This window comes from Lemur catta, chromosome 9 (assembly GCF_020740605.2).
Source record: "Lemur catta isolate mLemCat1 chromosome 9, mLemCat1.pri, whole genome shotgun sequence".
In the NCBI taxonomy this organism is placed as follows: Eukaryota; Metazoa; Chordata; class Mammalia; order Primates; family Lemuridae; genus Lemur; species Lemur catta.
This window is the reverse complement of record NC_059136.1, coordinates 23,268,508-23,283,371: the sequence shown is the minus strand read 5'-3', so window position 1 is coordinate 23,283,371 and position 14,864 is coordinate 23,268,508. Positions and strand designations below refer to the sequence as shown.

At 58.3% G+C, this 14,864-nt stretch overlaps 2 protein-coding genes across 2 annotated transcripts; one reads left to right on the top strand and one right to left on the bottom strand.

Annotated features, from left to right (window-relative positions):
- Positions 1–153: 153 nt before the first annotated feature.
- Positions 154–8,648, bottom strand: PARP10 (poly(ADP-ribose) polymerase family member 10). Its single transcript, XM_045561259.1, has 11 exons — positions 8,044–8,648; positions 7,680–7,875; positions 7,344–7,598; positions 7,035–7,271; positions 6,257–6,951; positions 5,924–6,145; positions 5,728–5,824; positions 4,872–5,510; positions 4,639–4,772; positions 674–848; positions 154–597 (listed from the first exon to the last, which is right to left on the bottom strand). The coding sequence occupies exons 2-11, from the start codon at positions 7,870–7,872 to the stop codon at positions 251–253; spliced, it is 2,994 nt and encodes a 997-aa protein (XP_045417215.1). The 5' UTR covers positions 7,873–7,875; positions 8,044–8,648; the 3' UTR covers positions 154–250.
- A 2,019-nt stretch (positions 8,649–10,667) lies between these two features.
- GRINA (glutamate ionotropic receptor NMDA type subunit associated protein 1) lies at positions 10,668–14,096 on the top strand. The gene is made up of 7 exons (XM_045561261.1): positions 10,668–10,811; positions 11,806–12,208; positions 12,330–12,442; positions 12,510–12,710; positions 12,903–13,031; positions 13,130–13,273; positions 13,367–14,096. The coding sequence occupies exons 2-7, from the start codon at positions 11,830–11,832 to the stop codon at positions 13,514–13,516; spliced, it is 1,116 nt and encodes a 371-aa protein (XP_045417217.1). The 5' UTR covers positions 10,668–10,811; positions 11,806–11,829; the 3' UTR covers positions 13,517–14,096.
- Positions 14,097–14,864: the final 768 nt, after the last annotated feature.

Here is a 14,864-nt window from a genome sequence, read left to right as displayed (position 1 = left end):
ATTCAAACAACAGAGCCGCGCTCGGGCAAGGTGTGGCCAAGACGGGTGGTGGTGGCTGGGGCTCTGGGCTCTGCTGACCCCTGGTGGTTGGGTCGGCAAGACAGGACCGCCCCCGCCCTCCTCGTCCGCTGCTGTCGCCTTGCCCCCCACCCGGCCCCACGCAGCAAGAGGCCAGGGCGTCCCCAGAGGAAAGAGGGCAGTGAGGAGTGAGGATCCTGGGGAGCAGAACGCCAGAGGGTGGCCTCTTTGGTCAGGTGGCCGGGGAGTGGCCCAAGAGACGAGAGGGGTCCTCTGGGGAAGCCCGGGGCATGTGCTCGCAGGTGATGAGGTGGGTGGGCAGCGCCTGGGTGTCGTGAAAGATGACGAAGATGCTGGGCTGGTCCAGGCAGTCCACGGCGCTGTCGTAGCGCCGGAGGACGTGGCCAGAGGCCCGCAGCGGGGGCGCCCGCAGACCGCGGTAGCCCTGCCCATAGTCTCCCGTCAGCACCCGTGCTACGAATACCGCCTTGTGGCCGTCAGCGTTGGGGGGTGAGTATTGGTCCTGCACCGACAAGGAGGCGCGCTTGGCGAAGTACACACCCTGCCCATAGAGCGTGCCTGCGGGGCAGGACGGGTGGAGGTCAGAGTCATAGGGGTGGGCAGAACCCCCGCCCCTGCCCAGCCCAGGCCTGACCGTTGCGGCCGCAGAAGCTGCGGTTGAAGCCATGTGCGCAGATCTCAGGCACGGCCAGCGCTGTTGTGCCGTGATACAGGACTTGCTCCACTGGGTGCCGGTCACAGTGCTGCAGCAGGCGCTCCCGGTGCAGCTCATACAGCTGCTGCAGTAGTAGGTGCAACACACGCTCCACCTGCCCAGGGTGACTCGGTCAGGAACAGGCAATTGAGAGGCTGTCCCTGTGCCCCTGGGCTGACCCAGGGCAGACTTGAGCCCTGCAATCTAGAGCCCTCCTCTGGTGGAGTTCAGGGTTTGGAGAAGACCTAGCAGCTCCCATCATGCTCTGCCCAGCACATACATGGGGCAAGTAACAGAAGAATTCCAGAGAGGCCTGAGTCCCCCCAGAGATGTCTGAGCCCTCCATGGAGGCCTGCAGGTGGGCAGACCCACCCACACACCCCAAGCCAGGCCTCTGCAGAAAAAAGCTGGGCCAGGTGCCTGCACTGCCCACAGGACCCTACTTCCAACACAAGAGATGCCCACGGACCTCTCAGTGTTGGAAGGCTCAGGTGGGAGAGAAGGCCTCAGGTGACCACCAGACAATCAGCCCTGGGAAAAGCTTTTAAAGAAATTCTAGTCTCTTCAGAGTGATGCAAAAAAATATGATATTGATTAAATAAGACTACGTGCTATGAAAAAAGAAAAAGTCTGAAAATAAGAGAGTTCTTACATGAAGAATGGGAACTGCTGAGTGAGCCAAATAATGAAATGGTTAAAGCTAAAGACCCAGCTTTCGGGTCTAGATGGAGTTAAGGAACTGAGGCCGAGTGCAAAGCTAAAGAGAGAAGGGAACCCTGAGAGAGCAGGTGAGGCAGCATGAGGTCTTCGCTCAAAGCAGGAGCTCCAGAGGATGCCAAAGCACGGGAACACACAAAGGAAGGCAGTTTCCCTGAGCTGGAGGCAGATCTTCAGATGGAGAGGATCCATAAAATACCAAGAAGGACAATGGGAAAAGACACACCCCTGGCACTTACCTACCTGCCAGGAAACCTCAACCTTCAAGGTGGAAGAAAACCCTACAAGAGTGCATGCACACACACACACACATACACAAGATCAATATACAAATGGGTGGAAAAATCTCATATTCTTACATTAGGTTTCTCACTACCAATACCAGATGCTAAGAAACCAGGGAGGAATTTTTTTGTAACTTTCCAAGAAAAAATTTTTAGAAGTGAAAAAAAGAGCAGCTTTCAAATATCTGAGGGAAAACATATTTTGAACCTGAACACTATATCCAGTCAAACCATTAATGAAGAGTGAATGAGGACAAATAAGGACTTATTAGGACATGTAAGAACATGGAAAGTTAACACTAATATCAAATTATAGTTGCAAAATACCTCTAATTGTAAAAGGTACCATAAACTTAAAAGTCAAAGATGTTTACTACCCACTCAAGGGGATACTCCCACTAAACACAAGAATCATGAAAGAGGGTGACAGGGCACAAAGAGTAACCCAACAATCTAGCATGACCCAGAAAAAATCAAGTAAGTAAAAGAAAGAGAAGCTATTAGACCTTGAATCCTAGAACATTCTCTTTCATGCAACACAGTTTTAATAACTAGGACTTCATTTCCTTCTCTATGGTTCAATGGTAGATATTTTTTCATTATCATAGTGTGTCTATCAACCTATGGCCCAAGCATGGAGGCTTCATGATAGTTATAGAATACAATGTGAAATTTGTCTATAAACTTTGACTACATAATAAAAAGAGTTTCAATTAACTGGGCATGGTGGCTCATGCCAATAATCTTAACACTTTGTGAGGCCAAGGTGGGAGGATTGAAGCCAGGAGTTTGAGACCACCTTGAGTCAGAGCAAGACCTCATATCTACCAAAAAACAGAAAAATTAGCTGGGCATGGTGGTGTGCACCAATAGTCCCAGCTACTCAGGAGGCTGAGGCAGAAGGATCGTTTGAGCCCAGGAGCTTGGGGTTGCAGTGAGCTATGATAACACCACTGTATTCTACCCAGCAACAGAGTGAGACCTTGTCTAAAAAATAAATAAATAAATAAAATAATGTAACTGACCAAACCATGAGATGGAAGAGGAAGGAGTAAGCAAGAGAGAAGGGAGGCCCATTCTCCTCATCTTCTGTGCATGAAGGAAAGAAGCAGTCTCTAAAGTTGTTTAGTGGGAAAAAAAAGATTCAAGTGTTACCATCTAAAGTCATAAAGGTGCTCACTAGGAGAACCAAGTGCATGTAATTAACAAAACCAGCAGGATATGAGCACAGTGCATCTGGGTGGTGATGGTGAAGTTGATGGTGATGGTGGTGAGTGATCATGGTGATGGGAGGTAATGGTGATTGTGATGATGGTGATTGGTAAAGGTGGTGGTGAATGGTGAAGGTGATGATGGTGATGTGTGGTGATGGTGATGGTAATGATGACGACGGTGGTCGTAGTGGTGATGGTGATGATGGTGGGTGGCAGTGGTGAAGGTATGATGGTGGTGGTGGTGAAGGTGATGATGGTGATGGTGGTGATGGTGACAGTGATAATGGTGATGGTGGTGGGTGGCAGTGATGGTGAAGGTGATGGTGGTGGATGGTGGTGATGGTGGTGGGTGGCAGCGATGGTGGTGCGTGGCAGTGATGGTGATGGGTGGCAGTGGTGAAGGTGGTGGGTGGCGGTGATGGTGATGGTGATGGTTGTGGTGGGGATGGTGATGGTGAAGGTGATGGTAGTGATGGTGGTGATAGTGGTAGTGATGGTGGCGGTGGTGGTGGTAGTGGGTGGTGGTAGGTGACTGGGCCAGGTCTGGAGAAGACCAGCAGCTCTTTCTGCATTTCTGACCAGTTCCAGGTGGAGGCTGATGCTGCTGGCCCCACCCACAACTTTGAGCATCAAGAGTTGTGAGTGTCCGGCCCAGTCTCACTAGCACAGTGACCCCAGATCTTCATTGTCGCTTTCTTCTCACTTGGCTGTGCCCAGCCATCTCTGTGGATTCCTTCACTTCAGCTATGAGCACACTGAGTCTTCCCAAGTGGAAAACCTCTGTCTTCAACCCTGCTCTCCCCTCTGGCTACTCTCCCATCACTCCCTCCTGTAACCAGCTTATTATTTCCATTGTTGTCCCTGCCCACACCTCCTATTTACTCTCCATCCCCACCCCACACCAACTAGCCAATAGACCATCTCTCCGCAGACCTTCCTTTAGGCAGTGCAGATGCTGTGGACCCCATTTCCCTTCTTCATCCCCCTGTTGCCTCCTGTAACCCATGTGCTCATGCTTCCCTGGCCTTCCCTGTCCCTCCTTCTCAGCCTCTTCTTCCTTCAGCTGCCCAGATAGGCTGGTGGCTCCTGGGGATCCTGAAATTTCTCTCTGGCTCCCCACCAATGATTCTCAGCCTTTTCTGAAACACACTCATGCTCAGAGTTGCCACATTTAGCAAGTAAGAATACAGGATGAGGCTGCCGAGCTGCAGCAAGTCCTGGCCCTTTCCCTGATGAAGTGGCCCCCTTTGGAGGCAGAAGAGCCCCCAGAACAGCACACGGTACACATCTGTGGAATAAGTAATCCTCACAATGGCCATGAGATGGCATCACCACCCCATGCTCTAGAGAAGGAAACTGAGGCATGGAGAAGGTCACACAGTCCCTGGTCACCTGGCTGTAACTGGCAGAGCAGGGACCCTCGCTCTGGCCTGTCAGATTCTAGGGACCCCCACTAACTTCTGCCCTCCTGTCTCTCCTACTTGACTTTGTGAACATCCCCTGGGCAGGGAAGGGGGCTTGGGAGGCCTCGTGCTACCTGCCCCCCTACCCCCACCATCAGTTTTCCAGTCTGCCTGCACTGAGCCGACCTTGATGTAGGCAAGAGTGACAGCTCACAGACTCTGTAAGGTGCTAATGGTGCCAAGAGCCCAGGAGGCCATGAGGCCAGTGAAAAAGAGCACAGACTCACCCGGACAATGCGGATCTTGCTGTGGACAGCGTCCAAGGTGTCGTAGAAGGCCTGCACCACCTCCTGGAACTCCCTAGTGCTCTCTGCCAGTTGCTCCAGCCTGCTTAAGGGCTCCTTCAGGCCCTGCTCTGGCACTGACACATGGGGAGACAGGGTGTCAGGGCCATGTCTGGGGCACTAGCTCCTGATAGCTGGCCCACCCCACCCTCCCCTAGTCCAGGATGCAGACTCACAGGTAGGGCCTGAAGCTTCCAAGGGAAAGGCCAAACTCTGATCCCAGGGGCCTGCCAGAAGTGCAGTCAAGTGGCGGGCCGCACGGGCAGGTTGGGTCCCAAAGCCACGGAGGATGGCGCAGTCCCCACGCAGGGCAATGCTCACACCATGGCACCGCTCGAGGCGAGCACATAGCTCTGTGGGCAGCATATGGCTCTGAGGACCCGCTGTCTCTTCCCAGAGGTGTTCCTCCAAGGCAGCCTCTAGTGCCTGGTCCAGCTCATCTATGTCCTGCTCAAAGGCTGTGTGCACCACCAGCTGGGCCCTACCACCAATCGCCCCACCTGGGGGCTCTTCTACCTCTGACAGGGGCTGCTCCAGCAGGGAGAGGGCCAGGGCTCGCTGTAGCGCAGAAGCCTCCTCCTGCTCAGCCACCTGGCTTTGAGGTTCCAATGACCGGTGGAGGGCCAGCTGCAGTGCGGCCTCCTCCTCCAGCCGTCCAGGTGCCCCAGTGCTGGGAACCACAGGATCACCCTCCTCATGTCCTGGAGTTACCCCCTCCTTTGGCTGTTCCTCAAGGTCCTCTTCCTCCAGCTCTAGAGGCAGCCAGTCTTCCCCATCCAGGCCCTCCAGGGTGGCCAGCAGTTCTCGGACCTCCTCTGGGAGCAGGGAGAGGCCACTGGGTCAGGGGTTGGGCCCAGCCAGGGTGTCACTGAAGACAGGTGGAGTCAAAATGGGTGAAAGATAGCTAGCAGGTTTAGCAGGTACAGGGTGGGCCTGGGAAGGGTCACTAGACAGGTGGAAACACAGAGCAGGGCAGAGCAGGAGGTCAAGCAAGGGCCTTAAGACGTGCTAAGGGTTCCCAGGGAGCTGTACCCAGGCTCATGTTCTCCCGGTCATTGCCTGTACTGTCTGGGGGCCACAGGATGTGGGCACTGCCAGGGAGGATCGGGAGGGCCTCAGTGGGGTCCACCTGTAGGGAGAGGATGTCAGGACAATCAGCCTCTGGGCAAGGGTAGAGGTCCTGGAATCTGGGGTATAAGAAAGGGCAGGGGCAGGACTCCATCTCTACCTCTTCAGAGTCTGTGTCCGGAGCGGCCCTGGCCAGACGCTCTGTCCCAAAGACACACTGGAACTGAGCCTCCAGCCCCTGAAGAAGGTGCTGCCCCTCTGGGCCCAGGAGAAACCTGGCGCTGCCTGGGTGCTTCAGGCTCAGCACATGACAACTAATGCTGCCCAGCAGACTCTGCAGGAACTCTTCAGCTGCCTGGCATGGAGCCAGGGCTCCACAGAGCTGCAGGACCATGGGGAGGGGCAGTTTGCAGGTTTAGGGCACAGGAAAGGTACTCAGAGTCCCCAGTGGGAGGAGGGGGCCAAAGGTGAGGCATCCTGAGGAGTCATTTACCCGAAAGCCAGTCACATCTGTTCCTTCAAGTGGGAAGAGGGCGACATCTCCCAGGCCAGCAAGAAGGTCCCCATGATAGAGCTGCAGGAAGCGCATCGCCCCAGGCTCCATCGACAGCACCGTCTCCACCTGCCCTGGCAGCCCCACACGCCCCGGGCTCACCGGCCCTGCCTTCTCCAGAGACCCCACAGTGATCTCCACTGGACCCACTAGCCCCTCCTGCCCTGGTGAGCCCATGGCAATTTCTACCAGGCCCTCCTGCCCTAGCTCCCCCATAGAGATCTCCCCCAGGGCAGGAGACACCATGGACCCCAGGGTCACCAGCTCAGCCTTCTCTGGATACCCCACAGTCCCCAGGCTCATGGGCCCCTCCTGCTCCAGAGAGCCCCTGGTCTCTGAGCTGACTGGCCCAGTCTGTCCCAGAGACCCCGCTGGACCTGTCCTCAGAGAGGCCTCCAATTGCCCTGGGGTCTCTCTAGAGCCCACTGTCACAGTCTCTGTACCCTTCAGTGCCCTCGCCAGCCCTCCAGCCTTCAGGAGAGCATGTTTGGTGGCCCCAGGCCCCAGCTTGGACAGGTGGTCCCCTCCACTGGTGTCCTCAGCAAGCTCCTCAGGCTCTAGTATGTCGTAGTGAGGTACAAGGCTCAGCTTTGAGCCCTGTAGCCAGTGGTCCCGCTGCAGCACCCGTTCAGCCACTTTGGGGAAGGGAGAAGACAGAAAGCCCATCAGGTTTCTGTGGGAAAGCGGGGTTCAGCTGGGTCCATCCTGCCCCACTCACCCTGCCACTGCTGGAAGGAGACGACAGTCCCCAGATGCCTGGGTAGGATGCGCAGGCCCTCCAGGGCCCCCCCACCACTGCGGCGCTCATTCTCCAGGTACAGCTCCAGCAGCAGGAGGTCTATGGAGGGGGTACCCCCCACCACACGCACTGCTCGGGCCTGGGGCACCTGGGCCAGGGACACCGTGGCCCCCTCCAGGCCCAGATTCTGGGCCCACTCCTCCAAGACACGGACTTCTGTGGAGAATGTGCAGGTCGGTTTGGGGCATCTCCCCTAACCAGCACCTCAGCCCCATTCCCGCCTCTCACCTGCCTCAGAAAGGGGCTTGGGCAGGTGGACCAGGGCCCGGTCTGGCCGGGGGCTGGCCATGGCGCAGCAGGGCTGCACTGGGAGTCCCGCAGCCTGTAGCAGGGCCTGGACATGCTGCTCCAGAAGGAGGGGTGCAGTGCCAGGGGGCAGTCCTTGGAGCAGCAGTCGTGCAGGGGCACGTGGAGGAGCTGGCCGCAGGCTTAGCTGGGCACCATGTAATTCGTGCTCTGCCTGGGCCAAGACCCTCTCAGCGTCTGCAGGCAGAAGTGGGGTAGAACATCAGGCATCAGGGCATCAGGGCACCCAGGCTGCCCCTTCAGCTGGCACCCCCTCACCTGCAGACTCTCGAAAGGTGAGAATGCCCCCACAGCCAAGTCTCTGCCAGCTCAAGACAGGCCCCCCACCAGACCGTCGGCGGTTCTCGAAGTAGAGAGTGAGCAGCTCATCGGACACATCGGGGGACAGTCCACAGACCTCCACTGCTGCCCCTGCCTCCACCTCTGCCATGGCAACCCTGGGAGAGGGCATCTGCTGGGTAGAGAAATGCCTGCTCCACCCCTCCTGCCTCTCCCCAGGCCTTTCTGCAGTGTTCCCCAGTTCCCCCTGATTGTGGGTGGCCCCACAGACAGCACTTACACCCCAGACCCCCTCTGCTGGGCAGCCTCAGCCCACACCCTCAACCAGGACTCCTTTGCTTACCCCTCCTGGAGCATGGATCCCCACAGGCAGAAGGCCCGAACAGGAAAACAAAAGTGAAACTGAAAGAGAGAGGGTGAGAGGGAGGGAGGGGCTGAACTCAGTCCTCTACACTGGGGCCTGATTACTGGGGCTCAGGTGCTTCCTCTCTGCTGAAGCCTCAACTCCCAGCTCTGACCAGGAAGTATTGGCTGGGCTGGGTCCCTCAGGACCCTCCTGCCAGCCCAGCCCACTGGCTTCATCTGGCCCACTCCAGCCCCTGGCTGGCAGGGTGGACAGGAGTGTCCTTTGGTGGTCCTCCACTCCCCTGGCCTCTCCCTGTGGCCCAGAAATGGTCAATCACCCTCCCCACTAAATCCACCAAGGGGCCTGAGTCACTGCCCCCAACTGAGGGTCTCTAAGTCTCTGTGTCACCCTCACTCAACAGGAGCAGCATTGGGTCTCCAGCCCTGCTGCTGCCTGAGGCTGGCTTGTAGCTGCCTCCAGCAACCTTCCCAAACCATGCTTCCGGGGCCCTCACACCTCCCAGGTGACCAGATTTCCCACAGTCATGAAAATACTTTGTGACTTACAAGACTTTGCATCTCAGCACAGCCTTCCTCCTGCCTCCTTGGTCCCCCACTGGGGCCCATCCCTGTGGCTCTCTCTCCAGCCTGCACATCCACTTAACTTTCCCATCTCATGTTATCATCATCATTGCCATCACCATGTGTGATCCCACATGTGATGGGCACTGTACTGGCATGCCTTGCTGCCATTAATCCTTACCACAGAAGGGGAAATGGAGGAGCAGACAGGGCCCACAGCAGTGCCAGGGCTCACACCCAGGCTGTGCCTTTAGAATCCACACTCCCATTCCCACCAACCCCCCCAACATCACCCAAGCTCTGTTTGCTTCCAGCCTCTCAGAGTGGAACCCAGCTCTGCACCCCCCACTTCCCATTCACCCCTCAGCCCACAGAAACCTATTCCCATCCCTGCTGTTCCTTCCTCCAGGGAGCCAAGGACCCTAGCCAGCCTGCACCCCCAGCCCTGCACACCTGGCACCTCTGCTGCCCCCAGCCTAGTCCACACCTCCGGCATCTCTCACTGGGCAGCTATGCTACCCTCTTAGCTGATCTCCCTCTGCCACTTCTGCCTGTCCCCACAGTGGGCCCTCAACAGAGAGGGCAGGGTGGACCTTGTAAAGTGGTACCAATGGCCACTACAGCTCCCAGTGCCAGTAATAGTAAAAGCCAAAATCCCTTTGAGGGCCTGTCCAGCTCTGCCTGACAAGGTCCCAGTCCTCTCTCTGGCTCCATGCCTGCCTGCATACCCTGATGCTCAGGGAGGCTCCAGCCTCTCAGCTCATCCTCCAAAACTATAGGCCACTCCTGCATCAGTGCTCTTGCAGTGGCCCATCCCTCTGCTTGGCCTGGCTTTCCCCACAGAGATACATGGGCATCCTCCCCTGTGACCTCCCTTATCCTGCTCTTAGGAGCAGATTTAACACAAAGCTAAAAACCCTTAAGGATCTCTGACTTGCATAAGCCCCTGCCGAAGCCTTGTACTCAACTTTGTATTTATCATTTTTCTTGAAGCCCCTCAAATTTTTTGAGCTTCTGGTTCTACAAAACCTAAATCTATGCCTGCCTGCTCTACTTCTTCCCTTGTCATAGAACTCATCACCTTCTACCACTGTCTATCACTCATTGTGCCTATCACAGCTGAGGAGGTTCTGCTACAGGAAGTGGTGCACTGGAGCAGCTCACACCACAACCAGATTGTTACATTTACAGGAATTTCCATTAACTGGTCGTTAAACTGGTGGTAGCTTGAAACCAGTTGTGGCGGGAGTATTTACACCACGGGCATGTGCAAAAGCTACAGATCAGGGCTTCCCCTTACTAGATCAAGTTGGTAAATACTGAACTCACACTGTGGGGCACAGGGCAGAGTCTTTCCCCAACCACTACCCAGTCTGGGAGACGCCAGCCATCCAAGGGCCAAGAGAGCAGAGTAAGGCCCCAAGGCCCCAAGTGGAGAGGCCCTGCTGCAGGGGATGCTCTGCCTGTGACAGCACTTCCTCAGGAGGACTTCCAAGGCCAGGAGGGCAGTTCGCCTGGCGTCCAGTGCTACTGTATCTCTAAGCCTCAGCCCCTTACAGCTTACGAGGATGTGCTGAAGGCAAGCAAAGGTAAAGGGTCTCTAGGATGGAGCCTGGCAGAGGCTGGGCTGGTAAAGAGAATGGGGCAATTAAACGATTAGGCCTCTTGATTTGCGATAGACTTGGATGCAAAGGGAAAGTGAACGCTGTGCTTTACGGCCAAGAAGGGACTGAGAATCCTTGGCAGCTTCAGCAAACCCTGGATTTAGGAATAAATTTCTTAACTCCCTGAACGAACCGCCAAATTGGTCAAACCAGGCCTCTGCCTCCAGGGGTCTTCACGTCCCATCGTCCGACCCTCCACCCCGCCTTCGGCAGACACTGCCAGCCGCGCGGCGCTGGCCCTGGGTCTAGGACCAGGAGAAGAGCCGGCAGGTCAGCCGCGGGGGGCCGTACCGACTCTGCTCCGCGCGGAAGAATTCCCGCAGTCCCGGCAGAGCCCGCCCCGGCCCCGCCCCGCGTGGCCCCAGCCCCGCCCCGTCACAAGGGCCCTCTGCGTCTCCCGAGCCGCAGGCGCAGGCAGGCCCAGCCTAGCCGGCCTCCGAGCAGGTGCAGGCGAACCGGCCATCACCGCCCGGCCGCGCAGTGGACACCGTGCGCACCGGCCTGCGGCGCCTCCCGAGCGGTGAGTCCCCGGCCAGAGCCCAGGAGAGCGCGTGACCTGCCGCAGCCCCACTGCCGGCCGCCCCCGCCCCCGCGCCGACCCTTCGCAGCTGAGCGGGGGCCCGCCTTCGGTTGGCCAGTCTGTCCAGGGCGCGCGGCCCGCTCGGGGCCAGGGTGGCAGCAGCAGTGGGGGCAGGGAGCCGCGGCGGCCTGGAGCTGGGGGGGGGGGGGACGCGCTGCGGCTACGTCAGGACTCGCGGGCCCCGAGAGCCCCCAACCCGGCTGGAGGGCCCACCCCCCCTGGGTGCGGGTTCCGCGGCCGCCGCCCCCACCGCTTCGCCCGCACACCTGCTTCGTTCCCCCGCACGCCCTCTGGTCGGTTCCATCCCCCACACACCCCCGCACGCCGCTGTTCCCAGCGTACCCTACTGGCAAGCACCCGGTAGCCGATCCTGGCCTGATCCCCCCAAACCCTGGAACGGGGGACGGTTGGGCCCTGCTCTTGGGATGGGGGTGCCAGGGCTCTCGTGGGTCACAGATGGCCTGGGGATTTCCTGGGATAGAAATAGCCGCGGGCTCTGGCCCCTTAAAGCTGCTTAAGGGGCAGGTTGTGAAGGGGAGGGTCCGGACACACCCTCACACATCCCCGGCCGCGCCCCCAGCCCTCACGGGCTGAGCTCTAGCTCGAGAGACGCCGGCAGCGGTGAGAAGGGCCCTCCAGTTGCTTGTAAGAAACAACTAAAGCCCCAGGTCCCGGCTGACAGTCATCCATTCCCTCGTCCGTCTCCTCCCCCACCTTTAGGGTTGGTCTAGAGCCGCCCCTTCTGAAGGCCAATGCTGGTCTAGGTCCCCACCCGCTTTTCCTGGCCCCATTGCTCTCCAGGGCTCCCTACAGCCGGGGGCAAAGGTCATGGCTTCCCGTTCCTTCCCTCTGGGTTCCTGGCAGCAGGTGAGACCGCCACAGGCTGGTTCCCACAGTGTCACGCAGGGCTAACTGTTCTCTCTGTCTCCTCTAGGGGCAGACCACGGAACCGGAGGCCATGTCCCATGAAAAGAGTTTCTTGGTGTCTGGGGACAACTATCCTCCCCCTAACCCTGGATATCCTGGCGGGCCCCAGCCACCCATGCCTCCCTATGCTCAGCCTCCTTATCCAGGGGCCCCCTACCCACAGCCCCCTTTCCAGCCCTCCCCCTATGGTCAGCCAGGGTATCCCCATGGCCCCAGCTCCTACCCCCAAGGGGGCTACCCTCAAGGCCCCTACTCCCAAGGGGGCTACCCTCAGGGCCCCTACCCCCAAGGGGGCTACCCTCAGGGGCCCTACCCCCAAGAGGGCTACCCACAGGGGCCATACCCTCAGAGCCCCTTCCCCCCTAACCCCTATGGACAACCACAGGCCTTCCAGGCACAGGACCCTGACTGTGAGTGGGGCAGGGGCAGGGCAGAGGCAGGGGCAGGGCAAGGGCAGGGGCGGGGCAGGGCAGGGTCACGGGCATGGGTACGGTACCCAGAAGTGCACTAACACAGCCCATCCGCTGCCAGCACCACAGCATGGGAACTACCAGGAGGAGGGGCCCCCATCCTACTATGACAACCAGGATTTTCCTGCCACCAACTGGGATGACAAGAGCATCCGACAGGCCTTCATCCGGAAGGTGGGGCCAGGGTGTCTGTGGGGTGGGAGGCCAGCGCCTGGCAGGCTCTGAGTCACTTCTTCTCCAGGTGTTCCTGGTGCTGACCCTGCAGCTGTCGGTGACCCTGTCCACGGTGTCTGTGTTCACTTTTGTCCGGGAGGTGAAGGGTTTTGTCCGAGAGAACGTCTGGACCTACTATGTCTCCTACGCCATCTTCTTTATCTCCCTCATCGTCCTCAGCTGTTGTGGGGACTTCCGGCGGAAGCACCCCTGGAACCTTGTTGCACTGGTAACCCCCAAACCTGGGCCTCTGGCCCCCTGGGCTCAGTGTTTCAGTCCCACATGTCCACTCTAGGGAGCCTGGTCACCCTGGTTCCCCTTCTGCCCACAAAGCAGGAGAGAGTAGGGGACGTGGGGGAGGCAGGGAGTAGCTTGCACACCCAAGGCTGGTGCGCCCCCATCTCCTCCCGTCTCCCCACAGTCGATCCTGACCGTCAGCCTGTCCTACATGGTGGGCATGATTGCCAGCTTCTACAACACTGAGGCAGTCATCATGGCCGTGGGCATCACCACGGCCGTCTGCTTCACAGTGGTCATCTTCTCCATGCAGGTGAGGGGCCCTCTATGGCAGGGCTATGGCCCTGGGGCCCAAAGGCCTTCCCAGGGGGCCAAGCACCCATGGCCCCTGTTCCTCTCCCGCCCTCTTAGACTCGCTACGACTTCACCTCGTGCATGGGCGTGCTCCTGGTGAGCATGGTGGTGCTCTTCATCTTCGCCATCCTCTGCATCTTCCTCCGGAACCGCATCCTGGAGATTGTGTATGCCTCACTGGGTGCTCTGCTCTTCACCTGTGTGAGTGAGGGCAGGGGGAGCCCCTGGTGGGGAGGGGCTGGGACACCGGGTAGGCAAGCCTGTCCCTCGACACCACTGTTCTGTCACCCCTAGTTCCTGGCAGTGGACACCCAGCTGCTACTGGGGAACAAGCAACTGTCCCTGAGCCCAGAGGAGTATGTGTTTGCTGCACTGAACCTATACACAGACATCATCAACATCTTCCTGTACATCCTCACCATCATCGGCCGCGCCAAGGAGTAGTCCAAGCCCCCAACTCGCTGTGTCCCATCAGGTGGCATGGCTGGCCTGGACCCTGCCCCTGGCATGGCAGTGCCATCTGTACTTCCCCTCTCTTTCATCCTAGGCACAGCCTGGGGCAGAGAAAGCCCCTCTCCAACCCTCCTTTATGTATACTGCAGATACTTCTCTTTGGACCCGCTGTGGCCACAGCATGGCCCTTTTAGTCCTCCCGCCCCTGCCAAGGGGCAACAAGGCCACGTTTCCGGGCCACCTCCTATTCACTCATTGTTGCATGAGCCCTGTCTGCCAGCCCACCCTAGGGTCTGGGGGCAACACCAGGTCCCAGGGGAGAGGGATTGAGCCAAGAGCTGAGGGTGCACGTCTTCCCTCCTGTCCCAGCTCCCCAGCCTGGCATAGAGTACCCCTTCCCCTCCCCACTGCACCCTGGAGTGCTGCCCTCTGGGGGACATTAGTGTGGGGGTCTCATCCCTGTGCTGAGCCCTGAGGGCAGAGAGGACGGCATGTTTCAGGGGAGGCAGAAGCCTTCCTCTCACTCTGCTGTCGTTAAAATGCCAATAAATGAGATCTGCTCTCTGCCTTCTCCCGGTCACTCTTCTCACTGCCTCACTGAGGTAGGGAGGGGGCTCTGGGCACCCCTGGCTGATGGGGGCACAGGACCAGGCATTAATATGAAAGGTTAATGACAGTAGCTGATCCTCCGTCCACACTGTACATCCTTCCTCGCCATCTTCCCCACTGTGTTATAAGGTATGTCGTGGGATTCCCAGCTGATGGAGAGATCTGAGGCTCCATCAAAGTTAGTTACACCTATGCCCGGGTCACATGATGGTAAGTGACCTGGCTATGTCTGACACTCGATCATTCTGGAAGGGGCACAGTGTGGCAGTGGGCCCCATAAGCCCCTTACCGTCTGTTGCCCCAGGCAAGGGCCAGTGGTACAGGTCATTGACCCACCCCAGGGCAGCCTGTCCTGCCCCTGGGGCTCTGCTAGGCTCTCCCTAGGGCTTTCCAGTCACCGTGGAGTCCATCTGAGTGGGCACCCTGAAATGCTGCCTAGGTCTGCTTCAGACAAAGAGCCTCCGCACCTCTCCGTCCTTGTCACCAGAAACCTGCAGACCAGAGCCCCAGTCAGTAAGCTGGACAAAGGCTCTGAGGGCTCAGCTAGTCAGGTCCTGTCCTCTCCTAAGCCCACAGCTCAGCCTGTTCTGCATTTCCTCTGCTGTGGCTCTTGCTGCTCCAAAGCTAGGTTCCTCTGCTTCCTGGGGTTCTGTCTGAGCCCTCCTGAGCTCCTAACTCCAGTGCCTCCAGGGCCAGGGACGGCCTTAGACTTGGACATTCCCCACTGTAG

Bases quoted from the DNA above. Each gene is read 5' to 3' on its own strand.
- PARP10 (XM_045561259.1), bottom strand. From the start codon at position 7,872: ATGCCCTCTCCCAGGGTTGCCATGGCAGAGGTGGAGGCAGGGGCAGCA. The intron at 5,825-5,923 runs GTAGAGATGGAG...CTCTCCCTACAG, and splicing joins CGGACACAGACTCTGAAGAG to GTGGACCCCACTGAGGCCCT. The intron at 4,773-4,871 runs GTGAGTCTGCAT...CCCATGTGTCAG, and splicing joins GGAAGCTTCAGGCCCTACCT to TGCCAGAGCAGGGCCTGAAG.
- GRINA (XM_045561261.1), top strand. From the start codon at position 11,830: ATGTCCCATGAAAAGAGTTTCTTGGTGTCTGGGGACAACTATCCTCCC. The intron at 13,032-13,129 runs GTGAGGGGCCCT...CCGCCCTCTTAG, and splicing joins TGGTCATCTTCTCCATGCAG to ACTCGCTACGACTTCACCTC. The intron at 13,274-13,366 runs GTGAGTGAGGGC...TGTCACCCCTAG, and splicing joins GTGCTCTGCTCTTCACCTGT to TTCCTGGCAGTGGACACCCA.